At 55.2% G+C, this 22,336-nt stretch overlaps 1 protein-coding gene across 3 annotated transcripts in view; it reads right to left on the bottom strand.

The window, feature by feature from the left end:
- The window catches only part of SPTBN2 (spectrin beta, non-erythrocytic 2), a gene marked incomplete at its 5' end in the record, with an annotated part of 31,091 nt that extends 9,240 nt beyond the window's left edge, over positions 1–21,851 (bottom strand). For 2 of the 3 annotated variants that reach the window (XM_082628253.1, XM_082628254.1), the window contains 19 exons: positions 436–699; positions 2,771–2,917; positions 3,154–3,244; positions 3,588–3,790; positions 4,461–5,217; positions 5,559–5,696; positions 7,548–8,418; positions 8,644–8,797; positions 9,892–10,194; positions 10,535–10,693; positions 11,258–11,375; positions 12,623–12,810; positions 12,933–13,045; positions 14,837–14,952; positions 15,245–15,325; positions 15,483–15,574; positions 16,395–16,568; positions 17,001–17,152; positions 21,695–21,851. In XM_082628253.1, coding sequence (XP_082484379.1) covers positions 436–699; positions 2,771–2,917; positions 3,154–3,244; positions 3,588–3,790; positions 4,461–5,217; positions 5,559–5,696; positions 7,548–8,418; positions 8,644–8,797; positions 9,892–10,194; positions 10,535–10,693; positions 11,258–11,375; positions 12,623–12,810; positions 12,933–13,045; positions 14,837–14,952; positions 15,245–15,325; positions 15,483–15,574; positions 16,395–16,568; positions 17,001–17,152; positions 21,695–21,851 — 4,278 coding nt within the window. Of the gene's footprint in view, positions 1–435; positions 700–2,770; positions 2,918–3,153; positions 3,245–3,587; positions 3,791–4,460; positions 5,218–5,558; positions 5,697–7,547; positions 8,419–8,643; positions 8,798–9,891; positions 10,195–10,534; positions 10,694–11,257; positions 11,376–12,622; positions 12,811–12,932; positions 13,046–14,836; positions 14,953–15,244; positions 15,326–15,482; positions 15,575–16,394; positions 16,569–17,000; positions 17,153–19,192; positions 19,531–21,694 lie in introns of those variants that run through there. The other variant, XM_082628252.1, reaches the window with a different exon arrangement.
- Between the last annotated feature and the right edge of the window lie 485 nt (positions 21,852–22,336).

Here is a 22,336-nt window from a genome sequence, read left to right as displayed (position 1 = left end):
GCCACACCAGTCTTTTACGCATCGACTGTGGCTGCTTTTACCCTACGAGGACAGAGTTGAACAGTTGTGACAGAGACCGTATGACCCTCAAAGCTCAAAATACTATTTGGCCCTTTACAGAAAAATGTTTTCTGATCCCTGTTTTGGAGTTCTCTTTACCCCACTGGCAGGTAACCCTCTTTTATTAGTTAGTAGTTCTTTTCACTAAAGTTTCCTCATTCAAGTTAGAGTGTGGTTTCTGTCTCCCGACTTTACTCTGACTGACACACACTCCTAGAGATTCTGACACTGGTGGCCCGTGGAAATCGCCTTGAGAAATACCAGTGAAGATGCTGTCTGCGAGGCCTGAGGATGGCCTCGTGAATCTCAAGAGCGACTGACTCCCCCCTCCTTTCTTCTGCTGTTCACCAGTCCCACCAAAGGCCCGCCGTGTACCTGCTGCTTCTTGAGCAGGATGTTGACGCTGGTGAGGTCCTTGCCATAGTCGTCGGAGTGCAGCTGGGCCTGCAGGCTCTCCAGCCAGCTCTCCAGGGCAGAGCAGCTCTGGGCAAACAGCTCAGCTCGGTTGGCATCGAAGAGGCTGCGGGCTTTGGCCTGGGTGGTGGTCTCCAGCTCGTCCCAGCGCCTGTGCAGGTCGTCTAGCTTCTCCCACACCAGGGCTTTCAGCTCCGGCTTCTCCAGAGTCAGCTCCCGCCCTTCCTGGGTATGGGACAAGGAAGGGGTCAGTGTCAGAATTAGATACCGCTGAACATGAACCGATAGCAGAACAGGGACCTAAAGGGCAGCAGAGACCTGAAGTGAGGGCTTTCCTACCGAGTTCTTGGGTGTTCTCCAAGCTTTCTAAGCTCCCCTACCCTCAATGCTGAGTAAACCCTCCTCCTTCCTCAAGGTCCCATCAAACCTCGTCTCAGTTAAGAGGCCACTGCGCTCTCTCCTTATTTTGAGTTCTCTGGTGCTTGTGGTTTTCAGTGTCATATTGCACGTGCTATTGTGTTATAGGCCATCATTTTGTGTTTCTCAGCTCATTACCTCTCACCTGAACTATGGCAAGTGACTCTCACCTGGTTTCCCCACTCCCAGCCCTTCTGCTTGAGGACTTTGGTTTCTGGGGAGGTGAGGGCAGCGTGACTTGATCTGTACGCAAGGTGGCCTGGAAGTGCCAGGGAGTTATTGCCCCCAGAAGCAGCCCTCAACCAGCGACAGCCAGGGCATTGGTGGACCAACACTGGGAGTCCTTGCTTTGGTTGGGATAACTCTGATGCATGTTCCACACCGTCGCCCAGGTGTCCCATGAGGACTGAGTGCCAGGTGCCCACTGGGGTAACTGGCATGGCAGTGGACCCTTCACTGACTACCTTCCCTTCTCCGCCTCACTTCCCCACCCGCTACTGCCATTCCTGTGATCACTTCCCGTGGAAGTGGCCTGCACTGGAAGCCTTGCTTCTAGGGGAACACAAACCAAGACACTGCCTTCAGGCCGTTTTACACATGCCGCCAGGATGAAGAGCACCGCTGGGCAACTTTACCAACCGTCGGCACAATCCACTCTGATGCACAGTCCTTACGTGGTGATCGGGGCTTTTCACGACCCGGCCTGGCAGGCTTTTCCCACCTTTCCTTCCGTGGCCGCTTCACGCATTCTGTGCTCCTGCCAGAAGGACTTACGCCCTTGCTCCCGTACAGGCGCCCCACTTCCACACCCCTGGTTTCCGGTTTCCCTACCAAGAAACATCTTTCCCTCAACACCTCTGCCTGTCCAAATTCTACTCGTCCTTCCTGGACTGTCCCGCTGGCCCCTGCTTCTAGGATTCCCACATCTCCTCTCTCCTTAGTGCCCAGGCTTTATCAGGCTCTCTCATTATATTTGTTATATTCTGCTTTGGATTGACTTTAGCTGTTTGTGTACATGTCTCATATCCTGGCTCCGGTGTCATTCCTTGAGGGTGGAGCCTGCAATGGAATCACCTTTGTTCCCCACTCAGTGCCTCATACAAGGCCTTGCACAGAGTAGCACAAAGTAAATATTTGCTGAACAAATGGAGAAACCGGATCCACACTGGTCTCTTCCTCTTCCCAACCGTCATGCCCTTGAGGGAAGGAAAGCATCTTTTTATATACCTTGCAGCACCTAGCAGAGTGCTGAGCACACAGGATGTTGTCCAGGAATACTTGCTGAGTAGAAATTAAGTTTTGCCTGCACTCAGCTCTTGAGGAAGAGCTGGGTGGGAGACCAAATACCAGGAAAGGAAGACTCAAAAACGAGGTTGGCAAACTGTGGCCCGAGGGCCAAATCTGGCCCACCACCATGTTTTTATAAATAAAGTTTTATTGGAACACAGCTACACTCATTCGTTTATGTATTCCCTGTGGCTGCTTTGGCACCACACTGGCAGAGTTGAGTGATAACAGCAGAAACTGTGTGGCCTGCAAAGCCTAAGATATTTTCCGCCTGGCCCTTTATAGAAGTTTGATGACCCCACTGAAGAGTGTCCTCCTGCTCTGGACCAGGAATAGATATCATGCTGACCCAAAGCTGCAGTCTGGCTCCGTACTAATTTGCCTTTTCTCAAAGTTCTGGAGTCACTGTCTCATTGACCTAAGGCGTTTGCTCCCCAGACCATTTCTTTCCACCTTGGAAGTTTGGCACCAAGGGCTCCATGATCTCTAAGCCAGATCCTGAAGCCAGGACCCTCCCCTGCACTGTGGCTGGGACACTGACGGGAGGAGGCTCCAAAGGCTCCCTTCTTGCTGCTCCCGTCCCATTGCTCACCTTGTCCACCTTGTCCAACCAGTCCTTGTTGGCGGCCAGCTCGGCCATGAACGCCTGGTGCTTCTGCCACTTGGTGTGCAGGTTGCGGGCCTCATCATAGGACACGTCCTGGGCTGTCAGCATCTTCTCGTCAATCCAGAGTTTCAGCTGGACCGAGTGTGGAGCAGGGATGGAGAAGGGCAGAGTACATTTCAGAGGGAGGGAGGCGGGAAGCGGGGCGAGGGTGAGTCGGGGGAGGTGGTGGATGGGGGGAGAAGCCAGGCAGGGATTCACATGCTCAGGTGACACTGCAGTGGACTGACTCCAGGCTCAGAGAGCGAGGGCACTGTGGGAAAGGGTGGCCAGGGAATGTCAGAGGCGACATGGGGGACTAAGAGCCTCACCTCATGACAGTCTTGTAAGAAATGCTGCCGCTCTCGGTTGTCCCGAAGACGGCCCAAAAGCTGCTGCACTGCTTCTTGATTCTTCCTGTGTCTGTAATGACAGGCCCCTGTGAAGCCCTTGAACTTGCTACGAAAGGGTTATGACCCTCTAACTAACCTAGAAGCCCTCAGTCCTCCTCCTCTGGGGACAATACCTTTTGGGAGCGCTACAAGTCAACCCAGGAACCCTGAGGTCCAGTGTCCAGCTACCCTAGGAGACTTCGGGGAGGTGGAACTTCCCTGCCCCTGACTTAGTCCCTCTCCGACCACTTGGTTTTTCCTCCTCTGCTTTTTGTCAGCTCCCCACCCCCGTCTGTTGGTCTGAGTGCCATGTTCATCCTGTTTTCACTTGGTCCCCTTTAGGGACCCTCATTTGCCCACTGTCCTCATCATACCTCCTCTCTATGGAGTCTGCCTTCTCTTGGATCTTCTCGGCATGGATGTTGCCCTCAGACACCAGCTGGCGCCCGGCTTCCAGGAGCCCGCGGATCCGCTCACCGTTGGCATCCATGGTGCTCATGAAGTCTTCCAGTTTTTTAATGGCGGCATCAGCAGCCTGGAGTGTCCCCGGCATCTCCGTGTGAGACAAAACGTATTCCTGTGTGGGAGGGGAGATACCAAGCTCACTTCTCAACCTCTCAGAAGGAACCTACCAAAGGGCCCATCTGAGACATGGAAGCCAACCAGGTAGGGACAGGCAGACTCTGGCTCTGAAGACGGAGGGATGGTGCCTGATTATGTGGGAGTCTCAGAAAGTTAGAAGGGAGCTGGGCTGGAGCGCCTTTAACACTCCAAATCCTGTTCCATCTTATTTATAGCTGCTGATTACATTTCTGCTATATGACAAGCCAGGTTTTCTATTTCTTCTCTAGTCAGTTTTGGTAAGTTATGCTTACATCTTTTTTTTTTTTTTTTTTTTTTTTGCGGTACGCAGGCCTCTCACTGTTGTGGCCTCTCCCGCTGCAGAGCACAGGCTCCGGACGCGCAGGCTCAGCGGCCATGGCTCACGGGCCCAGCTGCTCCGCGGCACGTGGGATCTTCCCGGACCAGGGCATGAACCCGTGTCCCCTGCATCGGCAGGCGGACTCTCAACCACTGAGCCACCAGGGAAGCCCCCGTATTTTTTTTTAGCATGTTCTCCCTGCCCATCCTGTTCCCTCACCTACTCCATGTGCTGCGTTTACCTCCTCATCCACCACTCCTTCACATTCCTTTGGTCCCTATTTCCCACTTCTTCCTGGTTGGGACTTTGTGCCCTGGACTCTCACCTGGCTGCTGAGCACGCCCTCGGCCTGGCGAGCATCACGCAGGAACCCCTGGAAGCCGTGGGCCTGGGCAAGACGGCCTTGTCGGCTCTCCCACATGCGGCCCAGCTCCTCCCAGCCGGTTCCCAGCGCTTCGAGTCGCTGCCGTAGGAAGAGGCACTGGGGATCGGCCTGGTCCCGGGTCACCTCCTCACCCACGGCCCGAAGCTGGCTGTACTCGCTCCGGGCCCGCTCCACCTCTCCCCGCAGGGCTGCATGTTGGGCCAGGAGGGCCTCTGCCTCAGGCAGGGTGGCCGGCCCTTCTTCAGAGGCCACAGAGGTCTGCGTGCGGCCGAGCCAGGCCTGGAAGTCGTCCAAGCTGCGCAGGAAGTCCTGCAGCCGCCGCGCCTCGCCCAGCGACTCCTCTCGTCGCCGCATGGTGGTCCTGAGGTCCTCCCAGCCGGCTTGCACCTCTCCAAGCCGGGCGCTAATGGCAGGGGCTTGGGCGGGGTGCTCAGCAGCCAGGGCATTTGCCTCTCGGGTCAGTTCGCCCACCCGGGCAGCGATGGCCTCCAGGTCCCTCTCGGTGCCGGCCAGCTTACGCTGCAGCGCCAGCACCCCGGCCAGGTCATTGCCCAGGCCCTGGGTGGACTCGATGACCTTGGTCTTTTCTCTCATCCAGGCCTGGGTCTCTGTGCACTCTAAGTGGTAGTTCTGGATGCTCAGGGCTGACGTCAGAGCTGCCTTCTTGCCGTCCGCCAGGGACCGAAACTGCTGCCACCTGAGGGCAGAGGGAGTGTCCGGAGTTGCTCAGCTTTCCCGCCCTGTGCAGGTAGATTGGAAGCTTCTTCCTGCTCTCTCGCCCTTGATATATCCTACCGCCTGCTTCTGCCGTTTAGAGAGCCTGCTCCCCACTCACCTTCCCGTGACTCCTTCTTGTCTGCTCCCTGTCCAGGCACCAGCCTCTTCAGACGACCTTTACCCCCACTTCCATCTCTTTCATCCCCACCCCCCTCCGACATATTTCAGACGGCTTTCCCTCCTCATTTTAGCCGCCCTCCCATGCCCTACAGAACTCTCTTCCAGCTGCTGTCCTGTCTGCTGCATCCTTTCTCACCCCACCTGTGGTTGAGCTGCTTCTGGGTGTTGACAATGCTGTCCTTCCCCGGGGGGTTGGCCTTCAGCAACTGCTCTGCGATGTCATTCACAGCAGTAATTCGCGCTGCAAGGGCGTTCATTTCAGGCTCCAGGGTCTCGAACCTGATGGGGTGGAAGAGCTGGCCATGAGTGGTGGGAAGCAGCGGTGCGCTGGTCCACCTCCCTTAGATGCATGCCCGCGAGAACTCCTCTCCATCAACATGAGGCTTATTGACAGGAGCCTCTGCACCTCTTCCCTACATGGTTCATAGCATCTGTAGATCAAGGGGGAGCCCCCAACTCCCCCCAGACAAGTAGAAAAACTGTCATCTCTAGAGTGGCTCCAAAACATGGTAAAAATTAAAGGTGAGGACCAGCTGGACAACAAGTCAAACTAATCCCTGGCACAGGGCTTCACCCTTCAGCAGAACCTCCCTTATTCCTCCTGGGACTTACCCCTTAGCTGCCTACCTGGGTCCCACATTACTAAAATGTGTTAAAAAAAAGAGTTGATAACGAAAAAAATTTAAGGGATAAAGATGTGAAGCATAACTTCTCCTGGAACTTTTCATATTCTCATAGAGCAGAGTCTGCAAATGGGCCACGTAATAAATATTTTAGGTTTTGTGAGCCATTCGGTCTTTATCATGAATATTCAGCTCTGCTGTTTTAGTGCAAAAGCAGACACAGGGATGACATGTAATGAATGGGCATGGCTACGTTCCAATAAAGCTTTGTTTACAAAAACAGGCAGAGGCTGTATTTGGCATAGGGGTTTCTGACTCCTGTCATGGGATATATTGAAAAAAGCAACAAAACACCTTTAATTACATTTTTAAAACCACCAGAAAATTTGACTATAGATTGAGTAGTAGGGACTTCCCTGGTGGTCCAGTGGTAAAGCATCTGCCTTCCAATGCAGGGGATGTGGGTCCCATCCCTGGTCAGGGAACTAAGATCCCACACGCCACAGGGCAGCTAAGCCTGCGTGCCTCAACTATTGAGCCCGTGCACCACAACTAGAAAGAGAAAACCCGCACACCAGAACTAGAGAGAAGCCCGCGCGCCAAAACGAAAGATCCCGCATGCCGCAACAAAGATCCCGACTACGGCAACTAAGACCCGACGCAGCCAGAAAAGAAAAATAAATAAATAAATAAACAAACAAATAAAAGGAAAAAGAAGATTGAGTAGTAGGTGATAACAAGGAATAGCTAATTTTGTTTTATGTGATAATGGTATTGTGTGTGGTTCTATAAGAAAAACATCATTTCTAAATTATTTTAGGATTTCTTATTCTGTAAATAAAGCTACTTCAAGAGGGGTTAATCAGTGTCTCTGTCTAAAAGGTTTATAACTTCAAAGCCTTAGCTATTCTAAGCCTGCACACACAACTGAAAAATAATGTACTGGGCTTCCCTGGTGGCGCAGTGGTTGGGAGTCCGCCTGCCGGTGCAGGGGACACAGGTTCGTGCCCTGGTACGGGAAGATCCCACATGCCGCGGAGCGGCTGGGCCCGTGAGCCATGGCCACTGAGCCTGCGCGTCCAGAGCCTGTGCTCCGCAATGGGAGAGGCCACAACAGTGAGAGGCCCATGTATCGCAAAAAAAAAAAAAAAAAAAAGTACTCATATTGCAAATTTCTATGTTCCCTGGAGAATACAGAGGTGAAACTTTAATACTGGGGATTTGCTTTTGAAAAGGAAAATTAATCAAACATAGCAAGATATTGATGATTACTGAATTTGGGTGATGGCTATATAGGAGTTTGCTGCATAATGTTTCTATTTCTGAGGATGTTTAACGTTTTTCATTAAAGCAGAAACCAGACTACTAGCAAGACTCAAAGGGGTGTATGTAGCAAGAGCAGGCAGTCTATGGTGGCACCCACCATCCATCCACATGGGGGCCGCCCTATACATTGGCCCCAAACTCGCAAGGCCACTCAGGAGGGTGGGGCGTGCGCGGGGCCCACCTTTGCTGCACGACCTCCAGGTCCTCCAGGCGCTCAGGCAGGGCGAGCCCGTTGAGCCACTGCTCCTTCTCCTCCACCCAGAGCCCGCAGGCCCCCGCCTCGCTGAGCATGGTGTAGCGCGCCAGGGCCGCCTCCAGGGCACGTGCGCGCTCGCCTGCGCGGGCCCGCAGCTCCCCGTATTGCCTCTCCAGGGTGGGCAGCCGGCCCTGCACCTCGGGCGTGCGGCTCAGCACAGGAGGCAGGGCTGTGGCCTGCTCCCGCAGGGTGTCCAGGGTGGGCCGGTGGCCTCGGATCTCTTCCTCCAGGGCCCGATGCTGCCGGGCCAGGGCCTGCGTGGAGAACTCGTCGTGTCCCAGCTCGGGGCTGGACACCAGGCGCAGCGCGTCCACCAGCCAGGCTTCCATGTCGTTTGCGTCCACCTGGAACTGGTAGAGGCTGGCGGCCTGGGCGAGCCGCTGGGCACGCTCCTCCGCCAGGGCCTCCAGCCTCTCCCACTGGGCCCGGAGCTCGGCGGTGCGGGCGGCGGCCTGGCCTGCCCCGGGGTGGCCCTCGGCCACTAACTGCTGGCCCTGCTCCAGGGTGAGCTTCAGGGGCCCCAGCCGGCCGCTCATCTCGCCTCGCAGGGCTGTGTGCTTGTTGAGCAGGCGGAGGACGCCGGTCAGGTCCCGGCCGGTTTCTGCCGAGGCCAGCAGGTGCTGCTGCTCCCGCACCCAGGCCTCGGCCTCGCCCACCTCCCAGAGGAAGCGCCAGAGTCGCCGGGACTCCTCCAGCCGGGCCCGCCGAGCCGCTGCCAACTTGCACAGCGACTCATAGTTCTGCTCCAGGGTGGCCACCCGCTCCAACACCAGCTGGGGGTCGCACGGTTTGTACTCTGAAACAGTCACACCAGAAGCCCAAGAGCTGTGGCCCAGCCCTCTCCTGCCCCCTGTGCACCCCTAGTTACAAATCCCCCCCACCCCACTCTCTTAGCTCTGTCACCCACTGTCCACCCATCATCTTTCCTGTCCCCAGGTTTTTCCAGTCTTGCTGCTTCAGCTCTTAATGTTCTCCTTCCCAGCTCCCCCGCCCTTTTCCAGTTCCTCCCCCCGGTTTTCACCTTTTCCTGGTTCGCAGAAGCGCAGCGCAGAGGCGCTGACGGACCGCACCCTCTCAGCCTGTACGGCAATGTCGGCTTCCACCAGCTCGTGCAGCTGCAGCAGGTCCTCCACTCCAGCCAGATGCTTGCCCAGGTCCTGGGACTGCAGCCGGCCCTGCGGGGCGCACGCGGCATGTCGATGGCCATCTGAGAGCCGCCCGGTTCCCTCCCAGTCAGGCCTCTTGCCCCACCACACACGTGCACTAACCTCGCCCCATCTTCCTGGATCAACCACACATCCCGACCTCTTGGGGCGGCTCCAGGTGTTGCACCCAGGTGAGCACACATGCTCCCAGCTGTCAGCCCTCGCTCACACACAGTGACCCCTGAGTTCTCTCCTGGCACCCTGGCAAACCCCGCTCCTGGAATCTCCACTCTGACTCATCATCTCAGCACCAGAATTATCGCCACCCTCCTATGGTCGTGGCTCAGTCCCCAGCACCCCAGCAATCGTCAGCACCTCTGCAGACCTATCCACATCCCCGTCTCTCGCCTAGATCACCGCAACAGCCTGTGACTGGTCTCTCTGCTCCCACTCTGGCTGCCCACAGCCATTCTTCAAATAGCAGTCAAAGTGACATTTAAAAAAATGTAAAAACGCAGCATCATGTCTCTCCCCCTTTTCAAAACCTTCGAATCACTTTCAATGCTCCATGTTACTCTGAGTAAAATCCAAACTCCCTGACCAGGCCTGTGAGCCCTAAGCGAGCAGGCTGCTTCCTCCCTTCCCTCATCCCCATCCCCTCCCTGTTCTTACAGCAGCCCACCCCCACCCCCCGGCCTCCCTTCTCATCCGGAACATGCCACGTGTGAGCAGGCCAAGGGCCTTTCTGTTCCTTCTGCCTGGAAACATTCTCTCCTTAGATCTCCCTGTGCTGGCTCCTTGGGACATTCTGCTCTCAGCTTAAATGGCATTTTTCAGAGAGGCCTTCCTGGACCACTCCACCACACGGCCTGTTTCCCTTTCCTCATAGGTTTCACGCCCACGTGCTATGCTGTTTATTGATAGGTCCACGGGTTTGATCATCAGTCTCCTCCCACTGGAACGTGAGCCCCATGAGGACAGGGAGCTGTTTGCTCTGTTCATCTGAACCGGGGACAGGGCCCTGGACTGGTACGTCCTCTGCAAAGGTTCGGCCGAGCAGATGGGCGAACGTGCCCTTCGTACTCCCACGGTCCCGACCACCTCGACCCCGCATCCGCTGGTACCTTCATCTCTTCCATCCAGTCCATGAGGTAGAGCAGGTCCTGGAACACCTTCTGCAGCTCCAGGTTGAGGAGGAGCCGCTCCCGCCGGGCGGCCACCATCTGCCGCAAGAAGTCCCAGAGCCGCGCCACGTTGTGCTGCCGCGCGGCGATGCGCTTGATGTCGTGGTAGTGCTCAGCGGCCAGCTCGGCGGCCACGGCGTCCACCGCCTGCACCCGGCCGCTGTAGGCCACGATGTCCGTCTCGATGGCTTCGTGCTTCCGCACTGCTGCCTCCACGGCGGCCAGCTCCAGCCCGAAGTTGTCCTGGGGCGGGGACAGGGAGGGAGGGCTGGGAGCTCCGGGACGCCGCTCTGCTCACCCCCTGCCCCCCCACCCCACCCCGGAGCACTTCTGCTGCGAGGTGCCAACTCTACAGGGTGGCTCTCAGCGTCCTCTCTATCCCACCCCATCCTGTCTCACCAGCCCTTCTCCTGTTCAAGGCTCCGGCCCCTGGTTCCCTGGCTCTTGGTCTCCAAGTTTGTGTGATGGAGTTCCTGTTCCTTTAGCTCCCCACCTCACAGGGCTCCTTATCCACCACTCTCTCTCACTCTCCCATGTCTCCAGACCTGTCTGGACAGGCCAAGAGTCCCCCGCTGTGTCCTACCTGGGACACAAGGCGCTGGTTCTCGCTAAGCCAGGTCTCCCGCATGGCGGCCTTGCGGTCGAAGCGGGCGGCCAGCTGCTCCAGCTTCTCCTGGCGGATCAGCTCCGTGCGCAGGGCCAGCTCACGCTCATGCTCAGCTTTCTCCAGCCGCTCCCAGGCCTGCGAGGTGGAGACAGGATTACTGCTAAAGGGCCAGGGCTCAGGAAGCGAGGGCGGGGAGGGGTCACCGGGGCTGGGGGTGCAGGGTGGGTCCCAGGGAAGCTCGGTCTAGTGGGTCTGTGGAATGCGGTCAGACGCCTGTGCAGGGAAATATGAGGAACAGGGTGGCGTGAGTGCCGTGGAGCCCCGTGAAAACCACATCTGCTGGTGGACAAAGACGGGAGGGGGACAGGGAACAGTGGAAATCACTGGATTTGTCTGTGGTGGTGGGGCTGTGGGCGAACCCTATTACTTTTGTTAATCTTACGCTGTCTGTGAAAAAAGTGAAACAAAAGTAGGGCCAGTGAGTCTAGGATATGCTGAACAAGATAAGGGACTGGGGTATAATTTGCATGGAGAGACGGAGGGAGGAGGAGGGGGACGTGCAGGACTCGGGAGAGGATGTGGGAGTCACGCCTGCACCCGGGATGGGTGGGGTTCAAGCCAGGCCGAGGGTTCAAGCAGGGACAGTAGGGGCTGGTGCTGAGGGTGGGTCGTCCCAGGGATGGAAGGGAGGCTGTGGACCTTGTTGATGTCGGAGATGAGCCGGCCCTCGCGGGGCGTGTAGACCTTCTGGTTGTTGGCCCGCAGCTTGCTCTGGATTGTGAAGAGCAGCACTTCCAAGTTCCCTTTCTCAGTGAACCTGAGGCAGGAGGCCGGGTGGGGTCAGAGTCAAAGGCCACGAGGGGCCCGGGGACTCTTTACATTTCAGAATGAAGTTGTTCTGTGTTGCTTTTCATCTTATAAAAGCTTGTGAAAATACTGGTAAACCACGTTTAAAAAGAACCTAATTTTAAAACAACTGAAAACCTCACAGACATGACCGCTGTCACCCTTGGGCGTGTACGTACTGCATTTTTGCTTTACACAGATGGGATCGTACCATAACCATGGCTAACATTTGTGGAGGACTCACTCACGGAGAGCCAGGCCCTGTTCTCAGGGCTTTGCATGCATTAACTCCTTCTCAGTGTTACCTACATTCTCTCATTACCCCCATTTTCCAGATGTGAAAACCGAGGCACAGACAGGCTAAATAATGCCCAATGCTCACAAGGGTAGGTGGCAGAGCCAGGATGTGAACTCAGGTACTTTGAATCTGGACACTTAGCCCTTTGCTCTCTGCCGTCCACAGACAACTGTCTTGTAACTCTTATGTTTCATGAACGTCTTTTCAGGTGAATAAATGCATTTCTCCAATATTATTTTCAGTGGCTGTACCATGACTTAATTTCCTTTTACAAAGGTCACGTTCGTGAACATCCTTGAAGCTACATCTTTGTTCAATGCCCAGCAGAGGACTTTCTAGGTCAAAGGGCACACCTCAAATCATTCCCTGGAATGCACAGGAACAGATGTTTTGTGGCTTAATATTAGTTTTGGAGCTTAAACACATTAACTCCGAAAGAGCTCAAAAACAAAAAACACAGAAGTTTTAGCATGTACCGTATAGAATCACCTAGTAGTAATGCCATACTTCAACAGTCAGTTGCCTAAATACATAAATGATAAGAACCTGTGCAACGTGCAAGTGACCAGCCACATGCACGTATTGCCAGCGGCAACCTGCCTGTCGGGTCCAATCCCCTGTCCTTAAGCTGGGATTGGGTTGCCGAGACACCCCGACCAACCTCATCTGAGTAGACTGCACCAGCTCTACATACCATGGCGATCATTCCCACAGCGTGATTTCTTGTAATGGGTGACCATTAACATTTTTTACTTTGGAAACTGCTACTGGGGCTCTGAGCTGGGGGAAATGAGCCTCCACTGCATTTATGTGCTGCCACCATCTCCCTCCCAAAAGGCTCTCCTCATTTAGGCTTCCTGCTGTGTGAGCACAGCTTGGGGCAGGCAGGCCGTGGCAGGGTGTGGCTCAGGAACACCTACTTGGGTGGCTTCTCCACAGTGCGGTAGGAATTGAAGGACTGGAGCTGGTTCTGGACACCACTCAGGGAGTTGGCCAGCTGCCGGTCATTGAGAGTCACGATCGTTTGCTCAATCCACTGCAGCAGCTCTGAGGCCAGGGACTCATACTTCTCCACCAGGCGCTCGGCCTCCATGGCATGGTCCAGCACCTGTGAAACCGTGCTGTGGGTTCCCTGGCCCAGTCCTCCCCTGCTCCTGCTTTACGGGGGTAGGACCCCTAGGCCAGGCCTCCTCTGGTCTTCATGCCTACCACCCCCATGCTGGAGAGTACCTTGCCAATTCTTTTGCCTTCCACAGCCAGGGCCTTCATCTTGGAGAAATAGTGGTAGTAAGTAGCCACGTAGGTAATAATTGATTTCTCATCTGGTTGGTCCACATTCACATCTGAGAAAAAGGACCACTCAGATCAGGCCGAGATTAGAAACCTGCCTCCCAGAGGTATGCCCACAACTCGAATCACTTACTCCAATCCTAGGGGCCTCCTTGCCCTCCCAGGCTGATATCTTTCCAGCTCCCTTCAGAGTAAAATAACAAATAAACTATTTGGACTAAAAGGGCATGAAAAGCTAACCTTTCTATTCCCCCTCTTCCTAGAAACAAGCGGAGTTTAAAATCCAGAAGCCCAAAGAGGCTTCTACCCAGTGTAAAATTAGTTGTTTGGAGGAAGAGAGACAAGAAAAGAAATAGCATTCCCATTGGGGGATGGATCGTGGACTTATGGGCTGGAAAGATGCCCAAGAAGTCATCCAGTTCAGGGGCAGCAAGACAGAAGGTATGAGCGAGGCCTCCTGAACCCAGGATATTCAGAGGGCTGGGCCCAGGGAGCCCTGGAAGCAGGGACAGAGGCCAGTTCTCAGGGCCATCTCAGGGCACAGTCATGGCTATTTCTTACCTCAGTCCCAAAGTTCAGCTGTGGGCCCAGGAGGTGAGTGTCCTTCAAGCCAAATTAACTCCTACCACGAGGACACCAAGGCTGACTATGACTTGAAATCTCTTAATTGGTTCTCTTAATTGGGCCAGCTTGTATCCTACCTACAGGGAAGACTATTAGACCAGAAGCCCTCCTGACCACCTCTGACCTCCCACAGGCAGGCGGGAGCCACGGAAATCATCTCAGAAAGTTATGGGATACGAGGCTTTATTTAAATATTCTTTATCATAGCTGTGCTTCTCAAATGCTCTCCAAGGAACCTTGTACTTGGCCTGCTTTGATCACTAGTTAGCTGATGTTTGTCACTCAGGACTAAGAAGGCACGGGAAAAGGGACTACAGGTGGGATGGAAGACAGGGAGAAAGTAACCAAGTCTGAAACCTGCCCAAGGAGCTTCAGAAGGAGCATTTTCAGCAAGGAAGTCACTCGGCCCTTCCATCCTTCTCTTTTCTGGCTGCACCAAGACTGCTCTCTGCTCTCCCAGAGAGGTGACTGAGGAAACAGGCTCTGGAGCCAGGCTGCCTGAATTTCAGCTCCACCAGCCGTATGACCTTGGAGAAGTCACTCAACCTTTATAGGCCCCTGTCTTCTCTTCCATAAATGGAGCATGATATTGATTTCAAAGGGGGTGTTGTGAGGATTAAATTAATTAGAGCACGTCAAGTGTAGTGCTAGGTACAAAACAAGAGCTCAGTGGCCATTCCCAGTCTCATCAGCATTAGATCAGAACCACAGGGGCCAATGAGTAGGGTCAGCTGACCATAAGGCCAGCACTTTGTGAGACCTCAAGGTCACGGAGCTTAATTTAGAACCCTAGAGTTTTGGAATTAGAAGGGACCTTAGGGACCACGGAGACCAATCTTCTCATTTGAGAGATGAGGAAACTGAGCCACAGAGAGGCCAAGCGACTGGCCCTATGTCACAGAGCTGCTCCGTGGAGGGGCTGGGATAGAACCATACCCCAGGGCTCTTTCTGCCACAGGGCTGCCTTTCTTCCTATATTGAGATATACTTTTCACACCATAAAATTCACCCTTTTAAAGTATACTATTCCACGGTTTTTAGTACATTCACAAGATTGTGCAACCGTCACCATGATCTAAATCCGGAACATTTCCGTCACTTCCCAAAGAAACCCCGTAGCCATCTGAATGATCTGCAGTTCCTTCCCGTTCTCGCCGCCCTCAGCCCCCGGCACCCACTCATCTACCTTCTGTCTCTAACCCACAGCCTCTCTGCCCCACCTTCAGGATCCAGCAGCTTTGTAAGTCCCAGCTCCTTCTCAGCCAGATTGAAAGCATTCTGCAGATTGTAATGTGCATTACACTTCTTCAGGGACTCAAAATCCAGCAGGTCTGGCCTGGGTGGGGAGGGAATATAGAAGGTATCAAGGGCACGTGAGATTCTGAAGAGGAAAAGTAAACCACCCTTATCTTTCTCCCTAAGTCCCCAACCCTCCACGCCCCAGGGCTCCCATCGCAAGCCCTCCGTGCAGTAGGCACCCCGACATCCTGGCTCTTCTCCGAATGTTCCTTTCTCGTAACTGCCGTGTAGCTCATCTCATCTCACTGCTTTGTCTATGTGTGCCTGGGCCCATGGGTCATCAACCCATCCAGTAACTCGGACAAGCTCTCGAACCCCCGTCTTCTCACCGGTGTTTATGTACAATGGCGTTGAAGGCCAGCCCATCTCTCCAGCTGGTAGTGAAGTTGTGTACGTTGACATTGGGGTACCTGTAAACAGAGGCCAGGATAGACAGTGACAAGGGCCACCCCAGTCTGTGCCTCGAGGACGGACCCCCAGCTTGTGGTCCCTGGCCCCCATCCTTCCTTTACTGCACAGCCTCGGTGCATCCAACCCTCCAAGGCCATGCTGCCTGGGCAGCCTCACCCCGCGGTCTTCATCTGGCACCACAGCAGCAGGGCATCCTTGGCTGACTTCTTCTCCTTATTGTCTTCTGTTTCCACACTTATGTCCTGGATCTACGAAGGAAGGAAGGAAGGAAGGACAGAAGGAAGGAAGGGAGGACGGCAGGCCCTCACTCCCTGAACAGGGGCTCCTGGAATTATCAGAGATGCTCAGAGATACACGGCAGGAAACTGCTCCTTAGATTCCTGGATTAGGGGTCCAAGGACAGAGCCTGGGGACCTTTCCTCCTGGGTCAGTGACCACAAAACATCAGGTCAAAGGGATTTGAGGCAGCAGAATGGGGTGGAACTCAGAAGAGTGGAAGTGCCTCAAAGCGAAGAATGTGGTTCCTGCAGGTGGGGGAACTGCAGGTGGCGGAGTGAACATTTCCTGACAGCTGGGTTTCAAAGGTGAAGCTGACAGAGCTCTGCTTAGGGCTGGAAGGAGCAGGGGAGGTTACGCCCGGGGAGGAGGCAGGGGAATCAGGAGAGCTGTGATGGCATTAGGACACTGGACTGGCTTTGCTCAGAGCATAAGGAGTAGGGTGGCTGTTCTCTTTTGAGGGAGGTGAGCAGAGTTTGAGGCAGCGGAGTGGGCTGGCGACCAGACCCCAAATGTAGCTCTAAAACTCTCCGTGGTGAAGGACCAGTCTGTAAAATGTCCAGTCCCTTGTGCAGCGACACGTGGTCCTATAGCCCGTGACCAGTACACAGACCAGGCCACAGGGAATTTGCCACAGAAGTTTGACAACACCCACGCTGGCCTCCACCTTGTTTAATGAGGAGTGTCCCCTGATTTGGCGTATGAGGTTCTAGGCCCTCCGTGTGTGCAGTGACCTTTGGGGCTGCAGCACTGGTGTGCAGGGCACCCACCGAGTAACACCGTGCGGGGTACCTGGAATCGAAGGATGATGGTCCACACCAACCCGAGGGTCAGGCGGTGGTTCCCGTCCACAATGTCATGCGAGCCCACATTTTCCAGGTGCACTTTTTGCTCCTTCAGGAACTGCAGCGCCTTGTCCACATTCTCCAGGCAGTGGATCCGCATGCGGCCCTTTGTGGGCTTTGGCTGTCGAGGGACCGGGGACACAAAGCCATGGGATCGTGGGCCTCCTCCTCCTTCCCTCCTAGCTTTCCCGGGGCCCTGCTTCCTACACCTTCCCCATGACCTCCCTCAGGAACACAGGGACCGCCCCAGGGAGCTAAAGCTGAGCTGCAGATGAGGCTTGGGGCAGATTAAGATTCCCAAGGGAATTAACGACACCCAGAGTGGGCGGGAAAAAAAATGTTTTCAATGGGGTCACTGTTCCTGTCTCCACGAAGCAATGTTCCTGGTTTAATTCACGCAGCAAAGCCTCTCAAAATGAAACCATCCTCTGAGCAGAGGGCGGCCACTGCTTTCTGCTCTGTGGTATCACTCTTCTCGTTCAGGGCCACTCCCATAGCTTGTCCCCTTGACCACTGTCTCTCAGGCCGCCTCTCCCTGGTGACCACAGCTCACCAGTGTCTCCCCCGAGAGCACCTCGAGGAGCCTCAGGAGGTTACGTCCATCCCGGAGGTCGCTGTACAGGTCTCCCACCCGGCATGTCACCCGGGCCAGGTGAGAGTTGACCCACTTGGTGAAGGTTTTCTTCTGCACAGCTTCTCGCTCATCTGTGGCAGCAACATGGGGTCATTTCTGCCCTTCAAGTACCGTGCACCTGCTTCTAAACACCAGTTGGTGGGGTTGGGGAAGTGAGGTCTGGGGAGGAGGAAGGGCAGGAAGATGGCCGGGAGGAAAACCCATAGCTTAAAAAGCCAGGAAATACAGAAACTGGAATGTGTTCATAAGCAAGGTGAAGAACAAAAATAAGAGACGGAAAACAGGCTTTGAGAAGAAAGGATGAAAGAAATTAGAAGCAGGGGACATGCAGGGAAGGTCTGGGATCAGGGCTCTGTCAAGTAACAGTGGTGAAATGCTGTTGCTTCACCCGTCAGGGCCTCACTTTCCTCATCTGTAAAATGGGCACATTACTTTCTCTTTCAGCAAGTCATTGTGTTGACTGAGACAAAGTGTGTAAGATGAGGCACGAAGTGGCTCCTTGATGAGTTACTGTTTACAGGCATGATCTAACCCGAAGGAAAGAGTAAGAGTTGCTCAGGCCGGTCCAGCAGGAGGTATGGCTGTTCCCTTTTGGTGGTGGACAAAGGAGAGGGTGTGGACTTAAATTACAGCAGCCGCGGTTCCAAGTGGTCATTAGAAGGATGTGACATTATAGAGGCTGCAGGCCTCCTGAGTCAGCTTGCTCTCCTGGGATAATTTAAAGAAAAGACAGGCTCCTCTCCTTCTGGGTTCATTCAATTGGTTGCAAGGGGATCCTGTCCCAGGACACCAATATTCCAATGCCAAGAGGGAAAACATCATCGTGAAAGCAGGAAACGGGGAAAACAGTGAGCCCAAGTAACACGGGGTGGGGACAGGAAGAAGCCAGGCAGAGGTTAGCGCCAATCTCAAAAAAAGTGAGGAGGTGCCTGCTGCCTGGTCCACAGGGGGAGCTGCTGATGAGGGGATGCTGTTACATTTCACAGAAAAATAAGAATTAAAAATATTATAAATGACAATGTGAGGGAAGAGGCCATTGGAAGCTGCTCCGGCCACTAGGATTTCCACCAGTTCTCCCCAGAGGAGCCCAGTGCAAGGACCCAGTCCAAATGGCCAGGGCCTGAAGAGTCACTTGTCCTTCCGTCTCAGCACCAGCATCTCAGAAACCGAAAAGACTCACCCCTTAATCTCACATTCCTATGCACCTCACCCATAAAACACAGCGACACACCCATGTCTATTTCTGTCTTTCTTACCTCCAACCCCGTACCTGGGACAACCTTGGGGTCCTAACAAATGCTCAGATATCCTGATGCTCTGTGGGCCTTCTCTCAGGGTCCACAGGCCCTGCCCGAGCCGGGGACTGCCCGGAACATCAGCCATTAATGGATCCATGGAGTGTGCCCTGATGCCAGGCACACGGGGGTGAGGCCATTTTGGCACACAGGTAGCGTGAACGGGGAAGATGTAGAAAACAGGGGCAGCTAGGAGAAAAATGTGCAAAGCTAAGCGCCAGGGACAAAGTGTAACTTTACAAGGTGTCCACGGACACACAAGACAGAGTGGCTCCCAGAGATACACTGGAGTATGGCCGCCAGGGTGAACACAGCCTGCTCAGACATATACCTGAGCCTGTCTGCACCAGCTCCCTCTGACACACTCCCTGGTTTCCACACACACTGAAGACACCCACTCAGAAACCCAGGGCAGCACAAACACGCCCTAGGTCCCTCGCCTACTGCCTCACGCTCCCTGTCTCCTTCCCTGACCACCCCAGCGGGCGTTTCCTCCCAAAGGCCGGAAAGTCTCAGCGAACCACGCTGGCTCCTCGCCTTCGAAGACACACGCCCAGCGGGGCCCCGCCGCCGCCGTCACACCCGCTCTCGCTCTCACCGCCCCTCCAGCGGGTCCAAGCCTTTTTCGATTCTGTCAGCATCCCCGTGTTTTCCGGCCACTTGTAATGATCCCCCCGGCACTTTGTCTCCCAACACAAACGTCTGAGTCACAGAAGATGCTCCCCCCACCCCGGATTCCTGGCTCCGGCTCCTCTCCCACGCCCCCCGGGCCCCTCGCTCCGCGCGGCTCCCCTCCGCTCGCCCCCCGGAGCCCACCTTGAAGCTGCTTGAAGCGTCCCTCCAGCACGCTGGCGTACTGAGCCGGGCTGATGAAGGCAGCCGGCGAGAGCGGGAGGCCTCTGGGGTTCTGAGACTCTTCCAAAGCCTCGTAGTAAAACTCGTCGGCCCCGTTCAGGCCGTGCCCGTGTGCCCTGCTCACTCCGTGCCCGTTCATGATGCTGCTTGGGCCCAGAGTCCATGCTCTGCCCGCGCCGGGGCGGGGCGCCGAGGGTCGGCTCCCCTTCGAGCCTGGGATCCCGCGAGCCTGGGGTCCCCGGGTGGCAGGGGGTGTGCCTCAAGGACGGTGGAAGTTTCGAGAAGTGGGAAAAAGGAGTCACGGGATGTCTGAGCCCCGAGCTCCGGGACCCGTCGTCAGAACACCTGGCTGCGGCGAGAGGAAACGGAGGCAGCTCCAGACAAACAGGTCGGACAGTGACGGGGGAGGGGTGGGAGGCGGAGCTTTCCGGCTGGGGCAGGGCCAGGCCCCGCGGGCCGCAGGAGGGAACTGCCAGCGCCTTAGAGACCTGCCCGTCTGGCCCCGAGTACACAAGACCCGAGGGAGAGGCCCCCGAAGCAAAGTCCTGCTTTCCCAAGGTCTGCAGGTGTGATGAGGATGCCCCCTCTCTGTGACTCTGGGAGGTCCCCCTTCAGGATGTAGGCTTTGATCCCCAGCTCAGGGAGCAGAGAGAGAGAAATCCTTGAAGGGGCAAAGCCAGCTCAGTAGTACTAGCCAGGCACTGTGCTAGGTGTTTGCTTACATTCCTTTATTTGTGAGATAGGTGTTGTTATCTTCCTCACTTGTTTGTCATCCTCACCTCCAGTACCAGCTCCTTCCCTGCCATGGGGCCCATCAGGCCCTCCTCGGCCAGGCCAGCCCAGGCCCCCAGTACACCCACTGCCGGGCACATCTACCCGATTCCTTCCTACCTTTCTATGGGCTTCAGCTCTTGTCACTTACAAGCTACTCTTGCCCTTCTCCCATCTTCCTTCATTCAGTATTTATTTGGCAGCTACCAGTGCGAGGCGCAGTGCTAGGCAAAGCCCATACAGCGACACCTCCTCAGGAGAGCCCCGTTTAGTAGTGGAGATAAACACCTATTGACAGCATGAGGTGGCATATGTCACATGCACAAACATTGCAACAGTCCTGGGTATCACGTGTCGTGTGCACACAGACATCGTGACCATTCTAGAGGCTACTCTTATCCAAAATCAGGGTACCAGGACACTTTCCCCCAAAGAGGTGAGATTCTCCATAACCCATGTCTTCTGCCTTCTCTCATCTATAGAAACAGCAATATGAGTATTTCACAAGCCAGCGTGTAGACCTAACCAGAAGGACAGGGAGGCCCAGCAGAAAATGATAAGGGATCCCCAGAAGCAATGGCTACCACATGGGGACCCTCAGAATGGTGTTGGGCTGGCTGAAAAGAATTACCTGGAGAGCTTTAAAATTCCAATTCCTGGACCTTAGGTCCAAAGATTCTAATTTGGTGTGTCCAGAAAGGGGTTTGAGAACCTATATTTGTGAAAACATCTGTGGGTGATCCTATAAAAAGTGCGGCCAAGTTTGGGAACCACCCCCCTCGGTGTCTCCCTTCTTATAGGAGGCCACCCCACCCATGCTGGGAGCACCACCTCTCAGCAAGGAGTAGCTGTGACCTCTCCCACTGCACTGGGCTGGGAGGCCAGCAGGTCAGTGGAAAAGACAAGGGTGGCATGGAGGAGGGAAACCAAAAGGGTGGGTGGCCTTGGGGTGTGTGGGTGACTCAGCCCCACGACAGCCACAGCCGGTGGTGTCAGGTGGCAGCCGCACTCTTGTTGCCATGACAACTCCTCCCCAGAACGCAGGGAGGCCCGTCGAACGGGTTTGCTTGTGCTCGCAGGGGCTGAAGGAGAGAACCGAGGCCATAGGGGAGAGCAGGGGCTGAGGCAGACGGGGAGAACGGGCAGCTGCGGAAACCAGAGGCAGGCAGAGGGAACCTGCTTCAGGGAACCAGTAGATGTAATAGAGGGAGGAACAGGCGGCAGGTGGAAGGAACAGGTGGGGAGGGAGAGAAGCGGCTACTGGACTAGGAGGGAGAACAGGTGTGAGAGATGACCGAGGAAATCAAGGAAGAGACAAGAGGATGAAAGGTAAGGGAGAGGTGGGTGGAAACAGAATAGCAAGACTAAGAGCACAAAAGAATTAAGGAACATGACTCAGGGATAGAGGCCAGGAAGTCAGCTGAGCGCAGAGGGGAACACAGCTGAGTCCCAGGGTCAGCAAGGCTTCTCCCTGCTTGTGGGGAAGGAAGCTGGGCGTGTTATGGATTGTGCGCGGTTTGTTCTTGAGGCTGGAGTTGGGGACCAGGGGCTTGGTAGGGTGATCTGGATTTCCCGCTCTAGTGCAGCAGCTTAGAAAGAGAGTCGGTCTTCCCATGAAGTTGAAGGACTCTTCATGACAAGCTTCCCATCCCAGCATTCTCAGCATCTCCCCCGGCCCTCCCCTGACCTCACCTGCCAGGGCCTTAATTCGAGACCTCTCAAAGAGGCGGGCCGAGCTGCTGTCATTGTCCCAGTCTGAGTCGGGCAGGTCCCAGCGGTTGTTGATGTCACTGTACTGGCCCTGGATCTCCAAGCTGTCAAAGTCTGTGGGTGACAGGGTGCTGCTCATGGTGGTAGATGGCCTCCTGCTCCTGCAAGGGGGAATGTGGCTGGTGAGGCGCATCTCAAAGCCACTGAGTCCAACACTCACCATGTCCTCCTCTCTTCCTGCCCTAGATCTGCTCTGCTCTCCTGATGGCCAAAGTTGTGGTCCTTGTTTTCACCAACGGAAATCATCCCCCAGTGGGAGAGGGGAAGCCATGGTGGAGAAGCAGAGAGACAGGAACACAACAGACACACGTGGAGTGAGGCTGGAAGGCAGCAGTGTCTCAGAGCGACATAGTGGAGATGAAGGTCTCCAGAGCCTCAGGCCAGAGAGGGACAGTGGGCAGGGGACCGAAGGTGGCGGTGGCCCTCAGCGTGGCTCAGGACAGCAGTGTGTACACCAGGGCAATGCAGGAAGCAGGCCTGGGACCCCTTGGGCAATAGTGAGTATAAACCGGAGTTCTTTCATTTGGTTCCACAAACTGTTCTGAGTGCCCCCCGCCACCCCCC

The sequence above is a fragment of the Mesoplodon mirus genome (assembly GCF_964341445.2).
Source record: "Mesoplodon mirus genome assembly, chromosome: 7".
Lineage (NCBI taxonomy): Eukaryota > Metazoa > Chordata > Mammalia > Artiodactyla > Ziphiidae > Mesoplodon > Mesoplodon mirus.
This window is presented reverse-complemented; position numbering and strand designations above follow the sequence as displayed.